This window comes from Tetrao urogallus (genome assembly GCF_951394365.1).
Source record: "Tetrao urogallus genome assembly, chromosome: 5".
NCBI lineage: Eukaryota > Metazoa > Chordata > Aves > Galliformes > Phasianidae > Tetrao > Tetrao urogallus.
This window is the reverse complement of record NC_136818.1, coordinates 49599974-49617586: the sequence shown is the minus strand read 5'-3', so window position 1 is coordinate 49617586 and position 17613 is coordinate 49599974. Positions and strand designations below refer to the sequence as shown.

The 17613-nt window shown below is 41.7% G+C and overlaps 1 protein-coding gene across 1 annotated transcript; it reads right to left on the bottom strand.

The window, feature by feature from the left end:
• Positions 1 to 444: 444 nt before the first annotated feature.
• On the bottom strand, positions 445 to 16777 carry NOC3L (NOC3 like DNA replication regulator; the record flags this gene model as incomplete). The annotated part of the gene is made up of 21 exons (XM_079535917.1): positions 445 to 576; positions 2523 to 2607; positions 4291 to 4388; positions 5012 to 5140; positions 5373 to 5554; positions 5945 to 6016; positions 6117 to 6180; positions 6252 to 6324; positions 6766 to 6866; positions 7694 to 7774; positions 8014 to 8145; positions 9436 to 9564; positions 9766 to 9941; positions 10149 to 10242; positions 11087 to 11248; positions 11890 to 12020; positions 12663 to 12719; positions 12827 to 12984; positions 14445 to 14571; positions 14977 to 15184; positions 16631 to 16777. 21 exons carry the CDS (start codon positions 16775 to 16777, stop codon positions 445 to 447), a joined length of 2538 nt encoding a protein of 845 aa, XP_079392043.1.
• Between the last annotated feature and the right edge of the window lie 836 nt (positions 16778 to 17613).

Sequence of the window (17613 nt, the reverse complement as noted above, 5' to 3'; positions counted from 1 at the left end):
AAACATGAAAAGTAATACATATTCCAAAGCTGGAGGTATCCTGAACATCAAAGACCTCAACACTCCATTAGTATTTCCAAAATATTTATTCATATATGAACATAACCCAGTGTTTCCTCAGAAACGCATATGTGTATATTCTATTACAAAAATTAGAAGTTATATAAACAGAAATACTATAATGCACTGTTTCAGGCCATTTTAAAATGACCTTGGTTTGTATCTTTTTACATTACTGATGTGACTCTACATTGCAAACCCCAAGCCCTGGGAACACTGGCTAGATGGCCTTGTACCTGTGTGAAAAGCTTCTGTTCTGTTTACTGAGTGCTTCTATGTTCAAACAAAAGCCTACTCGCATTCCTTTAATGATGAGCGAAAACTTCTTCCAATCAATCTTTGTCCATAATTAAGAAGACATCTGAATACGACTGATAAATTCAATTAGGACAAGGATGACTCTTTTAAGTGTTTAGCAAAATCCAAGGTTTGGTGACTAACAGTCTTGCTCGTGTGTTGTTGAAGCTGTTCAGTTAGCTCCTGATTTAGAAGTGAATCCACGTGTGAGAATGTGTCCTGAAAATAACAGAATATTAGTTATATTAATAAACAAGTCCAGTATCTTTAATTAGCAGTCCTGTTTCTCTCCCATGCCCCTGGCCATTTCCTCAACCTGACCTACAGAACTGTCAGCTCACTGAGATCCAACTGCCAGTTTCACTTGGAAGTCACATGTCCAGCATGCCTTAGATGATCATTCTTTTGGCGATGATTTTTTTTGTTTTTAACTATTCTTTAGACGAATACCAACTCTACATAGCCACAGCTTCCAGTTCTGAAGGAAAATGCATACTGATTCCTGTTCAACACACCTTAAAAAAATAAACTAACCATCTCAGATCCAAGGGCTAGTGAAGCCAATAATGCAAGCAGTTGAGATTGTGAATCTGAGGAAGGAACGCCCTGACCCTGTCTTGAGAAATTCCTTCTGGTTAGAGCCACGTGTGAGGATCTCCACTCCTCCCTAGTGATGAAGGAAAGTCATCCGCATGATCTGCAGCTGTGTTAAAGTTTTAATACTCACATAGCCAAGTACTTCGTGCACTCAAAGACAAATGAGATCCTCTCTTTAGTGGAGCACACAAAAAGAAGATTCCAATTCAGAGCTTCTGTCAGCAGGGAGAGGTGCTGACAGACCATGGCAGCATAACACACACACTTGCAGGACGCAAACTTAGGTGTTGCCAAAGATTGTTAAATGAGTCAAACAGCCATAGAGTAAGCAACACTGAAGCTAATTTCCCAAGTATTGCCATTATAACCACCAAAGACAGCTCGTTCTCCTATTTCCTTCCTCCTTTGTTTCTGCCTCCTTTACACATTCCCTTATTCAAGGGACCTCTAGGATCAGAGGGAATGGTTTCAAGCTACGGCAGGGGAGATTCAAGCTGGACATTAGATAGTATTACTTTAGATAGTATTACTTTTCGCAAAGGGTGGTCAGGCACTGGAATGGACTGCCCAGGGAGGTTGTGGAGTCACCGACCCTGGGGGTGTTCAAGGAAAGGCTGGATGTTGTGCTGAGGGACATGGTTTAGTGGGAGCTATTGGTAATAGGTGAATGGTTGGACTGGATGATCTTTTAGGTCTTTTCCAACCTTGGTGATTCTATGATTCTATGATTCTAAACACTATCCAATCTCTCTCTTATCTGCTGTTCCCAGCCTCGATCTGTCTGCTAATGTCCCAGAAGGACAGAAACATCAGGCAGTTATTATCTGAGGACAGACTAGCTAAGTAGAAGCTTACTAGCTAAGTACTAGCTAAGCTTTTCAGAAGTTGCTTCTCAAAAATGGAAGAAAAAAATGCTTAGTGCTTTAACAGACATTACTGAGTTAAAAAGTGAAGGTGCTGCCAAGGTTAGTATAGTTTTCATTAGGAAGAAAGAGAATTATTTACCACTATTTAAAGGATGCAGCGCTCACTGAACAATTAATGGAGGTTGGCATCTGGAACATACCTAGTGCTCAAGAGCTAGTAAGTGTTCACCTCTTTCTCCTCTTCATACAAAAAGCTCTTTGTTCAAATTTACACTTCAAAGCCATAAACTATCACTTATGGGGATCAGTGTCCTACATACTGAACCAAAGGCTCTCAGAATTGGCCTGTCCTGCCAGCTACCAACACTGGGAAAGACAGATGGCTTTTTATTACTGCTTTTTAAACAAATGTTAGTTTATAATTACAGAAACGGATAAGAAATCTGCACTGAACAACTGCAAAGAGCAAAAGTTAAGTAAAACAAATACCACATCCATCTTGCTATGTTAACTGACGCTATGGGAGAGGAAATATTCATACAGCATTTCTTCCTTCTGTTGAAAGTCAGTGCTACCTTACGCCAGTTAAAAAATATTTAACTGAGAAAGTACACAAAGCAGAAAGCCAAACTGAGTGTGCTAATATCTGCACATAGCAAATAAAGCTTAAATTGGTACAGCCCATGGTCAAAAAAGGATTACCTTTCGTCTGGGTGTTACTGATGGAACAGGAGGGTTGAAGGTCATTCCTTTCATATTGTACGCCTCAAAAAGTTCTGTAGCAGGCCTATAGCAAAACCACAGTTTTTGCAGTGAAAGGAAAAAGTCATTAGATACCCTTCAACACAATATACTGCCAAAGCAAGAGCAGCTTGTCCCCTAACACCATTCATACCCACCAACGTCTTAAGTGAACGCTTCAGAGTAATGAACATCAACTAGAAAAGACTGTACCTGTGAAATAGGGCTAGTAAAAGCCAGTGATACATGTCTAAATACTCAGCTGGAGAAGAAATGAGAGACAAAAATCCTGCTCTTTGACCTGCTCTGTTGTTCCAAGCAGTCACTGCCTGACCTGCATTATAACTCCGGCGTTAAAAAAAAAGGTCTAAAGTAAGTAGATGAAGTTATCTAGCCAATGCAATCTAGCTAAATTCCAGCAGGATTCCAAAGTTCCTTACTGCATGGTGTTACTGAAAAAAAAAACCTAAGAAGCCACTGGAGAATGGGTAAGACCATCACATGAAAAAGAATGGTTAAAACACAGCAAACAGTAGACAGGTGTGTGTGATCAGTTTTTGCAATGTCTGAAAGAAAGTACGAGCTTCCAAAAGGTCTGCGCCAGGCTCCATGGATTTCAACCCACTCAATGTGGAGAAGATGGTGAATACCAAGTCATCTGTGCTACAAGTGAACTGTTGCTGAGAACTGCAGGCAGACTGTAGGACACAGCCAGTAAAATAGCAAATGAAATTCAGCATGGAAAAAAAGAACTAGAGAAAAATAATCTAAGCTTCACACAAAAAACAAACATGTTCTGAGCACTATCCCGAAATAACAAGATCTCCTTACTAGGGGTACTGTCACGGGACTGTGACCTCAATGCTCTGTAGAACTGAAAAGAGATAGAAAAATAATAGAAAGCACCGTTACATCAGTGTGTAATTCACTGATCATCCACATCTCAAATACTGCATCTTCTCCACTTCCTCATCTCAAAATACTTTAAATAAGTTCAAGAGCAGGAAACAAAACATGACGAAACACATGCAATGGCTCCTGTATGGGCCAGGTCCCATCAGCCAAGAGAAGAGATAGCAGGCAGAGGGACAAAATTAAGGACATCTACAAAGTCACACAGAAACACAGAAAGTGCCTGTTGGAACAGACTGTTCACTTCATCTCCCAGAGCAAGAACCAAGGACCATTAAATGATGCATGCTGGTAGCAGGTTCAAAACAAAAGGTAGCTTCTAACTAATAAGCTGTAGACTTGCAGAAACTGTATCAAGCCATACTGCGTTTTCAAAATTTATACTTTGTTTCAAGAGACTTGGAACACTTCAGAAAAGTCAGAATAAAAGAACAAGTCCGAGGGTAGGTAGTAGCTCAGGCCTTATAAGCTTGCCCCTTTTTGTGCTCTTCCTGGTGCACTTGTTTCCAGCCACTGCTGAAGACAGGTTAGTGAATTAGACACATCCTTAGTGTAAATCAGGATGGCTGTTCTTGTATTTTGATATATTCTGCACCTTGGTTTCCAGCTTCAGTGGAGAGCTACAGTTCAATGATCATAATCCACAGTCAGAAAAAAAGCAGCAAAATTTCTGTATCAGCAAAAGAACGGAGAAATTGAGTTCTGAATAAATGAACCTTTTAATGTTATGGATAATTATTTTTCCTTTAATACAGTACAAACAGCTGCTGTTTTGCTAGCATGCTACTGTTAAAAATAAATCCCTTGTATAGCTCACCTTCTGCTCAAATCAAGTGAAAGAGCTCCTGATCCTTCAGCTGGAGCTCCAACAGCAAGGTGAGCTGCAAATTTCTGCACTGTTGGATGATAATGTCTCTGAAAGAAAGAAAGAAAAACAGCAAATGAGTGGGGGATAATGGTAATGTATTTACCCATGGATTCTACCATTTATTTTGGCTCCAATAAGATGTAAGGATCTGCTTCTGATTTAGACAGAAAAAGTGAGCACTGCCAAAATCAGTTTCTAAGGTTAAGTGAATGAGAGCACCTAGTCATACATTTATTCACTTGGAGCTGTTATGCTGAGAGCAAAATTCTTTGCAGTTAACCTAACTCCTTCTCCCAGAAGACAAGAAAAAGGGCAGAGGAAACCCTCTGCAAGCCCCAAACCATTAACACTGCCTGGAATGACAGACTGAGGTATAAGTTGCTCCCTGCAGAAGGGCTAGACCATCTGGGATCTTAACAGATTAAAAGAGCTTCAAAAGGAGTTTCATTAGGCAGCCTGCGGTAAGACTCAGCGTGGAACTATTTTAAGTGGTGTATCACCCTCTTCAAAGCTTGTTCCTTCCTACACCACTGTGCTGTTGTTCCTCTGCATAGGGAAAAGGCTCAGTTCACGTGGGTCACATTTGACTGATAAGCCTGAAGAAGTCCACTCTGCATTTGGTAGTAGTTACTTACTGCTCATTTTCCTAAATTGTTCAGCTACTACTAACCTGCAGCAAGTGCAGCTCCCATAGAGCTGTGTTCTGAGCATTGCAGTGCTCTGGTTCATCTAGTTCTGGGAGATAAACTCCACTGCCTTGAGATTCGTTGTCCAGTAAGAGATCCATCTTTGGGAATGTCTACAACACAAAGAAGGCTGAGCTGCTTATACTATACATCCAATTATAGCACAGTTAACTTAAGTCCAGGAATCCATTCATGATATTCTACGTCAGATGCATTTAAGGATATTTACTCTGTGTTAATCATTTTTGCTTAAAATGCTTCAAAATATTTTGCATAAAATCAATCTGTCAAAAAACTCAACAACCTTTAACCTGTAAGCTAAAAAATCCGACAAGTAAAACTTACTTGCATTAATATTCTGTTTGTTGCCAAAATCCCAATGCTGGAGTGTGGAAGGACATGAAGAGCAAGTGTGGAAAGCCTCTTCATGAAAGCAAGAGCTCGCTGCTGGGAAACTTGCTTTCTCCTCTTGGCAAGCATGACATCCAGGCACTGGAGCACAATTCCTATGTCATCGTTGGTACCGCCTTAAAAGCAAAGTTGCATGCAAAGAGTAAGTAATCATGACCAGGAACATAAAACTAGATATTCTGCTACTGACTGTGCACTGGAACCTGAGAAATAACACGAAAGCCCAAAAGGTTCAAACACAGCACTAACGTGCCCCAGGTGTAACCACTCAGCCCTTTTTGTTAAAGACAGTCCAACTCTGAACAGAAAAAACATATTACAGCTTCTGTTTCTTCTATAAGAAAACATTCCATCAAAAATTCTAAAAATTACAAGTATGTGTTTTAACTCTACTTTAAACATTGTTAAAAATAACTAGGTTGCTAACACTGTATTAAGGCTGTGATACCAAACAAGCAGAGTAAACATTATCTAATGAGACACTGAAAATAAGAACCTAGACTTACCTGCATGTAGGCTGAACAGCGTCTTGTAAAGATGTGTGTAAAATTTCATTGGATCAATATTAAGAACATCACCTATACAGGAGTAAATATACTTATTTGAGGTTATGTTAATAAAATTATACTACACTTCAGGTGATTGTCATTGGGTTTTTTTTTTAAAAAGATTTCTCACCTTGTCCAGAGAGTATTTGAAAAGCACTGAGAATGCAGTGAAGACTCTCCCGATAGCTTAAGTCCTATAAATACAAAACTGATTGAGTACCCAGAAATCAATCTTAAGAAAATTCTACAACTAAGCACTACTTACATCAGAAGCGATGAGAGAATGGAGAACAATCAACAGGTCATCAAAGAATTCCACGTTTATGAGGTGGGCAAACCTTGAATCAAAGAGAGAAGCTTTAAACATCCCCTGCAAATTTAGCTCAAAGCATTCTGACTTAGTGAAACACAGACCTTAAAGCTGCGCTAAATCAAATGCTCAGCATCTCTTATCTTCCCACATGTGGAGAATTCAGCCCCCTGCTGATAGTTCTCAGCTTCCCTATAGCACTAGAGACAGTGCTCAGGCCCTCCAGGAAGCAATCAGACAAAATAACACAATCACATCACACCTGATGGGTATGCATCATACTGATGCTGCTGTGGCAATTTCACATTACATTAAAACATTTGTAGAAGTAGCCAAGTACCTCAGCATAGGAATAAAAGAATTTGAACATATTTGTCAGTCTTCTCTCCTTGCCTACAGGAGTCACACAGCCTTTCAGCAATTTATGCCTGTTCTGATACACACAAAAGAAGGTAAATCATGTTCTTACTTTGCAAGACCTTCCAGCACAGCTGGCAGAAGTGGAGACTTCTGAGCTCTCTTCAAGATTCTGAAGTATGTTAAGAATACAATATTCAAGGTCTCTGTGTGCTGATGAGAAGAAAACAAAGTAAAATATGTAAGCATGGAAAGCAGACATTTCTTGTTCACTTAGAACTCCATTAAAAATGTGCCTAGTACTAGTACAGTAATATTACTATGTTGTACCATAGCATTAAATTATATTAATGCATTTTTAAAGTGACAACATCAGTGACACCACACTGGAACTGGGCAGCAAAATCTACTTACTGGTGAGGTAAAAGACATGGCAGGATCTTCAGGAAAGAGTGGAGCACATTTTCCTTGCCTCCCTCCAAAGAGATTAAGGCAGAAGAAAAAGCCTCACTATTAGCCCAGCACTCACACCTCTCTGTCCAAGCTTATTGTCCAAATCAGTCCTGGCACTGCCATTTCTGCTCTTCTTATGCTGAAAAAGCTCAAGTCCTGCTCTCCTGCCCCCTTATTCGGTTCCTTTACACTGTTCCTTGCTGAACAGCCTCTCTTTCCCTCAGTTCAAGCTAGCCACACTAACTCCCTTGCTTAAAAGCCACTCTGAAATTGGGAAAAGCCATTACCCAGTGCTGCCTGCAAAAGAAACAGGGCACCAGGAGGACATTCATCAATGCGTTCAAATACCTTTCTGCACACACAACAGAAGGAAATAACAATAGCTAAGCTGGCTTTCTTGGGTACGCTGAGAAGGCTCTTCATTATAAAACTAAGACCTCTGGCACAGGCAAGATGTCTGTCTGCTGCTGACAGTATCTAGCAGTATGAAATGTTGACAGTTTGAGTTAGCAGGGAGACTCTTGGTTACAAAATGATTAAGAGTTGCTACTTTGCAAAAATGGGAAAATCATTTCTAAATTACTTACCAGCTTCAGTTTTTTTTCTTTACTTTCTGAAGCTTCTGCTTCCAGGAGTTCTCTTTCTAGCTTCTCTTCTGCTTTCTTCCACTGAAAACATACAATTGATTTTGAGTAAAATAACCTTCCAGCAGAGTAAACGTTTCCAACCAGCCTGGACACCCAGATCCCAAAGATACCCAGTGAATAAACCTTCCAAAGGAACAATTCATGATTGGTGAGTTGCTTAAGCCATCCTGTGATGCTACAGGGCAACCAGGATAGGTGTATTCCTTCTTAATAGAAACAATTGAATATGTTATCAACACCCAAAAGGCACAAATCATTACCTTTCTTTGCATTCTTGAAAGATGTTTTCTTTTCTCTTTGAAAGTCATGAACTTCTTCTTCGGTGCAATGTCTTCAGAATCTTTTTTTAATTCCACCTCCTTAATTCTTAAGTGAAGAAAAACTTTTAATACCTATGGGAAAATAAATAAATAAAATGAGAGGTGGTCAACAGAAGAGGAAAGGAAGGGTTAAGAAATCCTGAATTCCATACTAGTTGGTGAGCTTTGCTGCTCACAGATTCTTATGTTTACTCTCCCTATGTTCCTTCTCATCTGTATCATTCATCTCTGCTCACAGTTTCTTCCTCAGCAATGGATAAAACCAAATTTTTATCCATCTCTCCATTTGCCTCTCTCACTTCAAGTCTTCCTGCCTGACATAACCCACGTCTCTACTGAGATCTGCTCTTCTGCTCCCAGTTTCTTTCCCCTGCCTTTATTTCTAACTTTCTGGCCCAGCCCACCTCTGATCTTCCCATGTGATCCGACAGTGATGAAATTCTGCTTGTCTACAGCCAGTAGCTGCACTAACAGAATGGGATGAGGTTTAACAAGGCCAAGTGTCGAGTTCTGCACTTTGGGCACAACAAACTCATGCAGCATTATAGGCTTAGGGGTGAGTGGCTTGATGAATGTGAAGAAGGGAAGGACCTGGGGGTGTTGGTTGATGCTCGGCTGAACATGAGCCAACAGTGTGCTCAGGTGGCCAAGAGGGCCAACAGCATCCTGGCCTGCATTAGAAACAGTGTGGCCAGCAGGAGCAGGGAGGTGATCATCCCCCTCTACTCAGCACTGGTGAGGCCGCACCTTGAGTACTGTGTTCAGTTCTGGGCTCCTCACTACAGGAAAGATGTTGAGGTCCCGGAGCATGTCCAGAGAAGGGCAACAAAACTGGTGAGGGGTCTGGAGCACAAGTCTTATGAGGAGCGGCTGAGGGAGCTGGGATTGTTCAGTCTGGAGAAGAGGAGGCTCAGGGGAGACCTCATTGCACTCTACAACTTCCTGAAGGGTTGAAAGGTTGTTGTGTTGTTGTGAAGAGGGATTTGGCCTCTTCTCCCAGGCAGCGAGCAGGACAAGGGGTAATGGCCGCAAGTTGTATCAGAGGAGGTTTAGGTTGGACATAAGGAAAAACTTCTTCTCTCAGAGAGCGGTCAGGCACTGGAATGGCTGCCCAGGGAGGTGGTGGAGTCGCCATCCCTGGCAGTGTTTAGAGGCGTCTGGATGACGTGCTGCGTGATATGGTTTAGTGCTTGTGGTGGCAATGGTGATGAGGGGACAGTTGGACTGGATGATCTTATAGGCAGTTTCCAACGTTGTGATTCTATGATTCTATGATTCTAACTTCAACCTTTAGATTTTTTTTAAACTTTCAAAAAATGAAAATTGTGAAGTATAACAGAAGTATAACAGAAAGACTCTTACCTCAGGTCGGACATTGTAATTTCTACCCTTTACAAGGCCAGAAACAACCTTAACTACACCAAGTGAAGCAAAGCCCAACTTGTCTTGCTTAAAGAGCTTCTTAACTGCTTCACAGCATAGTTCAGAGATCTGAAAGGTGAATTCAAACAAGTTTTTCCATGAGAACAGCTAATTGACATCACTGACAGTATTTACTAATCAGAAAGCAGTTTTACAGCTTGTAAAATAGGGAAAAGATAAGGTCACAATATGTGGATACTGGAATAAAGCTCAGAAATAAATTATTTTTCATGCAAAACAAGAACTCTTCTGAATAAGAAAATCACTTACCTTTTTTGATGTATCATTCATGAGAGGAACAATGAGAACAATGATGTTATTGTGGAAGTTGAAGTGGGGTAGGGCCACAAGCAGCTCACACAGACACTTCACTGCAATCTCTGCTAGGCCTTTGTACGCCTTTAATGAGACGACATTGCTTTTCTTCAACTTCCTCTGTTTCCAATCTGCACAAAATAACATTGTTAGTAATTACTTCCAAAATGCACAGGAGCTTCTACACAGTTACAATTTTAGTTGTTGCATACGTTCTTCCGCAATTATATGAAATACTAATTATATAAAAGACGGCTATGGTTAGCACTCAATCAGCAGAGGTAAACTGTGATCCTGAAAACAATTCCGCATTTACTATAAAAAAGTGTTCATGGTACCTTTAATTGTTTGTTCCAGATTTTCCAAGTAAAATTTATACTGGCTCACAAGGCCTTCTTCAAATTCTCTCAGTTTCTGAGTTTCTTTTTTAACCTGTGTACATTACACAAGTAAAATATTATTTGGAGACCAAAATTAGGCAGTAGTACAAAAAATACCCCAAAATTAAAACATGTATGAGATACCTAACAAGGTTTTTCCTTTTAGACAGGCATTACTAGAAATGTATTAACAATACAATATTTCTGCTTATTACTAGACATGCTCTTGTGGTCTAAGCACTCCTCCTAACTAGGCCTATTTCATTTCTGGGGACTAAAGTGTAATTTTGGATCCAGCTGTTATTTTAGAGCCATGGCTCTATTAAAAGCACCTACAAAACTGCTTACAAACAACATCCAGAATCACGGAACAGTCTGGGTTGGAAGGGATCACCTAGTTCCAACCCCCCTGACATGGGCTGGTTGCCAACCACTAAGTCAGGCATCAGATCAGGTTGCCCCTGAACACCTCAGGGATACAGTAAAACAAAAAGAAACTGTTCTGAAAATTCAGCACTTCACAGTAATTTGTGCCAGTGAGGTGACAGTGGTATTTAATTTGCTTTCTTTCCATTTCCCTCAGTGTGACAAAAACCACTGTCTTATTCCAGGGTTTATGATGAAAGTCATCCACTCAGGTTTGGTATACTATTTAGTATACTATTATTTTCCACCATAACCATCAGTCACCTGCTTACTGAAAGAATTATGCAAGAATTAAGGTTCAAATCAAACACTTCTGCTCCCGAATTGTCACAGTTTCACAACATCCTTAAGTGCTTGTGTATTTGCTGTTCTTTGTTCTAAACCAGAAATTCATGTTAAAGCAACAGTATTTGGCATGATCTAATAAATCTGTCTGACTCAGAAAACTATAGAAAAATGTGATATTTCACCTTGGTTGCCTTTTCTGCTTCAGTCAGAGGCCGAATTTTGTAAGAAGGAGCAATATCTTTGAATACTTCCATCAGAGAAACCATGACCAACTTCCGAACAATCACAGCAACATTAGGGTCCTGTTCCATCAGCATGGCACGCAACTCCTTCAACTTTTTAATCTGATTAAGAAAAGAGACTGATGAGGTCAGCTGAACATCACCCTCAAACCAATTTCCAAGCACAACATACAATTCTGCAAGTCTGTCACAAGACATCCTCCCCATTTCTAAACACTGAGGGGGGAAAAAAAAGCAATTAACTTGCTTTACTCAGCATTGTATAAAGAACCAAAAAATGCTGGATAACCCATCAAAATTTTATCTTGGGAATGTTAAAACTACGATGCCATTCTAAAATTACCTAGAATTATAACAAACTACCAGCATATGAGCACTGAGAACTTCCATACACAACCCTGAAAGCAGAGCTGAAATAGAGGTTATGATTAAGGAACAAGGTAGTTTGGGTAAGAAACACCAGATACAATATTATTCCTGAAGTTATTCAGAGGACCAAGTTACTCCTGAACAGAGCCAACACAGTCACCTGGACCCTTACATGATTCAAATCCTTTGCAACAATCTATAGCAGCAGTTTCACTGCTTGCAATCCTCAGAGAGTGATGCAATACTGTTCTTGCCCTTGTTTTACTGATGTATTCTTTTGCTTTTGCTATCACTTGGTCACTTCAGATCTTTATTTACTGACTTGCTGCACAACACAGGCACACACACATGCATGTTAAATAAATGCTACCTACGTTGTTTTCTGGGTCAGAGAGAATGGCAGATGCTAAGGCAGCAATGTGCATCTTCCTTTCTTGCAGCTTTATTTTCCTTTGAGCAGCCATTTCCTCAGGAGTGAGAAGAGGTGGCGGTTCTTCATTGAAGTCTAGCACAGAGCATAGGAGTTAAAGAGAAGAGTCACTGGAGAAGCCACTAACAAATACCATACTGTAAACCACAGTTCTAGATACTGCATTCAAATGACTGGTAATCCCACTCAACAATACAACATACAGTTCCATAGTAAAAGCAGCTTTATGAACGAACCTGCTAGAGCTCGTATTAACTCAGAGTTTGATTCCTGCTCCACTTTAGAATCTTATGTTTGCAAAAGTAAGTGAACTAAAATCTTTTTGAATCTTCAAATACTTTTCCCCAAGCACAGTGATAACATATAAAGTCAACATATGACCCCAGCTGTGCCAAGAAATTGAGGAGCCCTACAATTTGCAGCAAGTTTTTCACCAATCACTTTTTCTTTCAAAAATACAGTTGATATATTTGCATTTTCTATGCCTTAAAGAAGGAACGATTTTGAAGCCAGCTGTGGAAATCTGTTCCCAAAGGTCCTAGAATCCTAATACATAAGAAAGTAAACTCTAACTCACTGTTATGCTTTTTGGGTAAAATGGTAACACACACCCTAAAAAAAAATAAATGACAAACATCCTTACAGAACAGCAATGGATTCCTCAAATCCATCAGCGATTTGGAAAAAGAGAAATAAATAAACATGATGCTTTATTACCTTCTGCTACCTCCATTTCTTCCGTATCTTCTTCTTCATCCTCAGCAACATCAGGAACTGCAAAAACAGCCCAGAGTCAAGCCTGTAATAAACACTGAGAAATTCTGAAAAAACAAGTTATATACATGTTGGATGCTATTCTGATTGAAAAGTCTGTGCCTTACCTGGCTTTTCCATGGTTTGGGGAATAATGCCACCTTTGTCTTTGATAGGGAGTAGATGGATGAGCTCCTTCTCTGGTTCAGTGTTCACACGTCTTGGTATCTTCTCATATTTTGCAATCACGCTCTCACGTTTCCGTTTCTTGATGTGAACAGGTTCACTGATAAAACACAAGGCAAACAAAATCAATTAACCATCTAATTAGACATGAACCATGTATGACAGTATACTAGCTGGATTAGGTGCTCACACTTAGAAAAACAAATGACAGCTGATCATATGCAGTGGAATGCTGAAGTGTATTCACTGTGATAGCACCAGTCACCACTCACTGAGACAATGTTAATGCAGATCTATATGGGATTTTTGAATTCATGACAACGTAGCACTTCCCATCTCTTTTTTAGAGGAAATGAAAATGTGATATGAGCAAAGACAAGATAAGACTTACTTAGCCTGGCAGGTCAGCCACTTTGTTTGGTGAATACTGAAATATTTATATGAGTCTAAACATATGCATGCAACATTTACCAAAAAACAGTTAAAAGTTGTACTCTCCTGTAGTACAGGCATAACTACAAGGTATGTTATCTCTTCATCTTATTCATAAACTAAAAGCCAGGGATGATGAATCACCTTTTCAAGGGAGCAGCACAGCCTTTTTTTACTAGAAACACTGCTTTTGGTTTTGTAAGTGACAGAACTTCAACTACAGATCTGTAATGGACTCCGAAAGCCATGTGTTCAGAGACTGGTAGGCTTCAGCAAAGAAGACCACTGGTAGTGTCATATTACATATCACACAGCCACCTTAGAAACACTGCAAGATCAGCACCAGACTGCCTCAATGTCCCTGTGTAGATCAAACCTTTCCTATGTGCTCAAATCCTACTCAACATGCACCGGACCTCAACAGCTGTAACTGGCTGCTGAGCATGAAGAAAATACAGCTGTTATTCACAAGTCTGAGTCAATAGGGCCATCTGGAAACCACAGTGCTAGCTGCTGCCATTCATGAAGCAGTAACATCCTCAGGGGCCCTTCAAAGTAAGACAACAATGAACAAATCACATGAAGTTTGTAAGGTAAACATCCTTTGGAAGCATAATTTCTGTCCTCAAATCTTAACAAATTTGAAAAAGATACATAAAATATAGAGAGATGAAAAACAGAAACTACTGGGATCTCAGCACAGCCTCTCTCTCACCTAGACCAGACTGCTCTCTCCTTTTACCACTACATGTGCAGCTGCCCTGGCATACTGAAAACTTCACCCTGAGCAGATCTGCCATCAGGGACTATACCAGCATGCAAGCCCAATGGGACCCTCGTGTACAGGTTGTCATTTTTATTTAGTTTGAGGAATGCTACTCATCTCACAGTCATGGACCTCACAGGAGTGAACAATGCAGAAACAGTATCATGAAGGGCAGCAGAGCCCATGAATGATCTGACATACATTGCTACATTAATACTGAATGTACCAACAGACTAAGGAAACACGAAACTGGAACTGCAAAGAAACACCAGACTGAAAGGGACCTTGTGACAAATGTATTACATTGCACGTAAGCCAAACAAAACTAAAATACTACAAAAAATAGACATCACAAAACTCACTTAGAAGAAATATCCCTGGTTAAAAATGATGCTTTCCGAGCCAAATCTTCCATTAACTTCAAGTCATCTTCATCCATCATGTCCAGTGGAAGCGCTTCATCTTCCTCTTCTTCCTCCCGTTTTTCAGCTATTTCAGAGATAACATGCACAAATTAAGATGCTGTACATACACTCACACTTATAAACCTAATGCTGCCTACACCTGAGACACCTTACTTCAACTTTGTTCTCATCAACCTTCAAGCACATGTTTACATTAACCCAGAAAATGACCCCTTTATTATGACAGTCTATAACAATTAGAGCAAGCACATCTCTACCACCTCCATCTGTCAGACCCTGTAGCCAGAATGGTTGCATTTTCCATTTTTCATAACTTCCCTTTCTTTCTTTTACAACAAAAAAAGTGCTTATCTGTGCACAGTAAATGAAATGTTGTTTTCTTGAAACAAAATTTTATAATGTAGAACAGCAGAACATTAGTAACAGTTGTATCTTTTCTATGAAAAAACAGCATTGAGCAAGCACTTACCAACATGTTTCTTCTTGTAATCCTCCAGTGGAAAAGGTTTTTTACAGACAGCATCTCTGACAGCCTGCCTTAGCTTCTTTTGTTCTTTCCGATACTTCTTAGCAGCACTCTGCTGTTTGTACTGTTTATTCTTTAATTTGTTGTCAAGTTTTATTTTACTAGTTCTCAGTAACTTGCGAAAGCTTGGGACGCGCTTTGTGTTTTTTCTCTGGGGAACAAATTGAAAATTCCACGTAACTGACACGTTCAAACCCTTCATTAAACTTATTTTTGTTGGCTGCCATCTCATTCAGTCTGTACTTCTATCAGCTCTGAACAACTTAGAATCGCAGAATCATAGAATTGCTCAGGTTGGAAAAGACCTTAAAGATCATCAAGTCCAACCACAATCTAACCATACTACCCTAACTCTAACAACCCTCCGCTAAATCATGTCCCTGAGCACTGCATCCAAATGGTTTTTAAACACATCCAGGGATGGTGACTCAACTACCTCCCTGGAGAGCCTATTCCAGTGCTTAACAACCCTTCCTGTAAAGAAGCATTTCCTGATATCCAACCTAAGCTTAACCTAGTGCAACTTGACATCATTTTCCCTCGTCCTGACACCTGTCACCAGTGAGAAGAGACCAACCCTGCCCTTGCTGCAATGACCTTCCAGGTATTTGAAGGTCTCCCCTCAGCCTCTTTTTCTCCAGATTGAATAGCCCCAGTTCCTTCTGTCTCCCCTCATAGGGCATATTCTTCAAGCCCTTCACAAGCCTTGCTGCCCTTATTTAGATCTGCTCCAGCACCTCCACATCTTTTCCGTACTGAGACGCCCAAAACTGAACACAGTACTTGAGATGAGGCCTTACCAGTACTGAGCTCAGAGGCAGAATTACTATCCTAGTTCTGCTCACCACACCATTCTTGATACAAGCCAGGATGCAATTGGCCGTCCTGGCCACCTGGGCACACTGCTGGCTCATATGCACCTGGCTGTCCATCAGTATATCAAGGTCCCTTTCCGTCAGACAGCTTTCTAGCCACTCCTCCCTAAGCCTGTAGGGTTGCCTGGGGTTGTTGTGACTAAAGTGCAGGACCCAACACTTGGGTTAATCTTGTTTATCTGAACGTATCAGAAGAACCATAAAGCGGCTTGGGATGAAAGAGACCTCAATAGTGCTCCAACCCTCTCCCAGGAGCTGGTGCCCCCCACCACATGAGGGTCCAGAGCCCCATCCAACCCAGCCCTGAGAGCCTCCAGGGATGGGGCACCCACAGCTCTGGGCAGCAGTGCCAGAGCCTCAGCTCCCTCTGAGTACAGAATTTTCCCCCAACACCTAACCTAAATCTCCTCTCTTTTAGTCCAAGGCCACCCCCCAGGGGACTACAGGCCACATACAAAGTCGCACCCCCTCCTGTTTATACTTTCCCTTCAAGTACAGGAAGGACACATCGAGGTCTCCCCAGAGCCCTTCTTCTCCAAGCCAACCAAAGCATCAGTGGGCTCCAATCTCACTCCAAAGCATTAAATCGATAAGAGACGTGAAGAACGCTTTACAGAAACCGACAATTACCAAACCCTACACCGACCAGTTTTCAGCCGCAGAAAACACCCTCATAGCCCGGCACGGCGCGCAGCCCGCCCGAGCACACTCCCTCGGCCCGCCTCCATTTGCACGCTCTGCCCCAGCACAGCTGCACACGGAGGTTCTGCTCCGAGGCTACGGGCAGGGCGCGCGTGCCTGAGCAGCACGAAGCTGGGCACGGCAGCTGTGCAGGCCGACAGGTGCCACAGGAAATCACGCGCACCCATCGGCGCGGGCCCAATACCAAAAAGGCCACAGCGCCGGGGGGTCGGGATGGGAAGGAAGGCAGAAAGTCACCTCAGAGCCGCGCGTGGCTCTCACAGGGCAGCCGGAGCTGAACGAGCTGCCGCGCCGCCTGCTCCAGTCGCGCTGCCGTACCGCAGCCCTACAACGCTCCGCCGCTTCCTACAGCACGCTACGAACCCCCACGGCTCGACGGCGAGCCGAGCCCGCGCGAGAAGACAGCCCCAACCCCCCCGCCTCCGCCCCGCAGCGCCCTACCGGCTTCATGGCGGCGGCCCACACGCGCTGCTCCGGCGGCGGAAGCGCTATGCCGGAACGGGGCCGGCTCCTACCGCTCGCACCCACAGCGCCCCCTAGCGGCGCGGTCCCGCTGGGACAATCTGAAGAAAGGCCCAATGAGCAGACGCGTGGCGATTAGGGCTGCCGTGCTGCAGCCTTACCGCGCAGTAAGGGAGGGGGGCGGTTTGCTTTGCAACAAAAATACACTCCAGACAGACTAGGCTGCATTTCTGCTGTAAGTTTTATTTACACAGGAATTGTTACTAGTGGTCTTAAAGGAAGGCTTCGTCCCTTCTATTTACAGTTATATACAGATTTATACTTGAAAAGTAAGAAAACTGTACAAGATAACGCAAAAATATAAGACAAATTGGATCCGATTAAAGTAGTGAATACATAAGTTAAGAAAAAATCTGACATTTAGATTTCAAATTGTAATGTTATGAATAGTATATACGTAGTTTTAAACCAGATAGCAATGTAATTACACCACACTAAATCTTCACCCCAATTATGCAGACTCCGCTTTAAACACCAGACA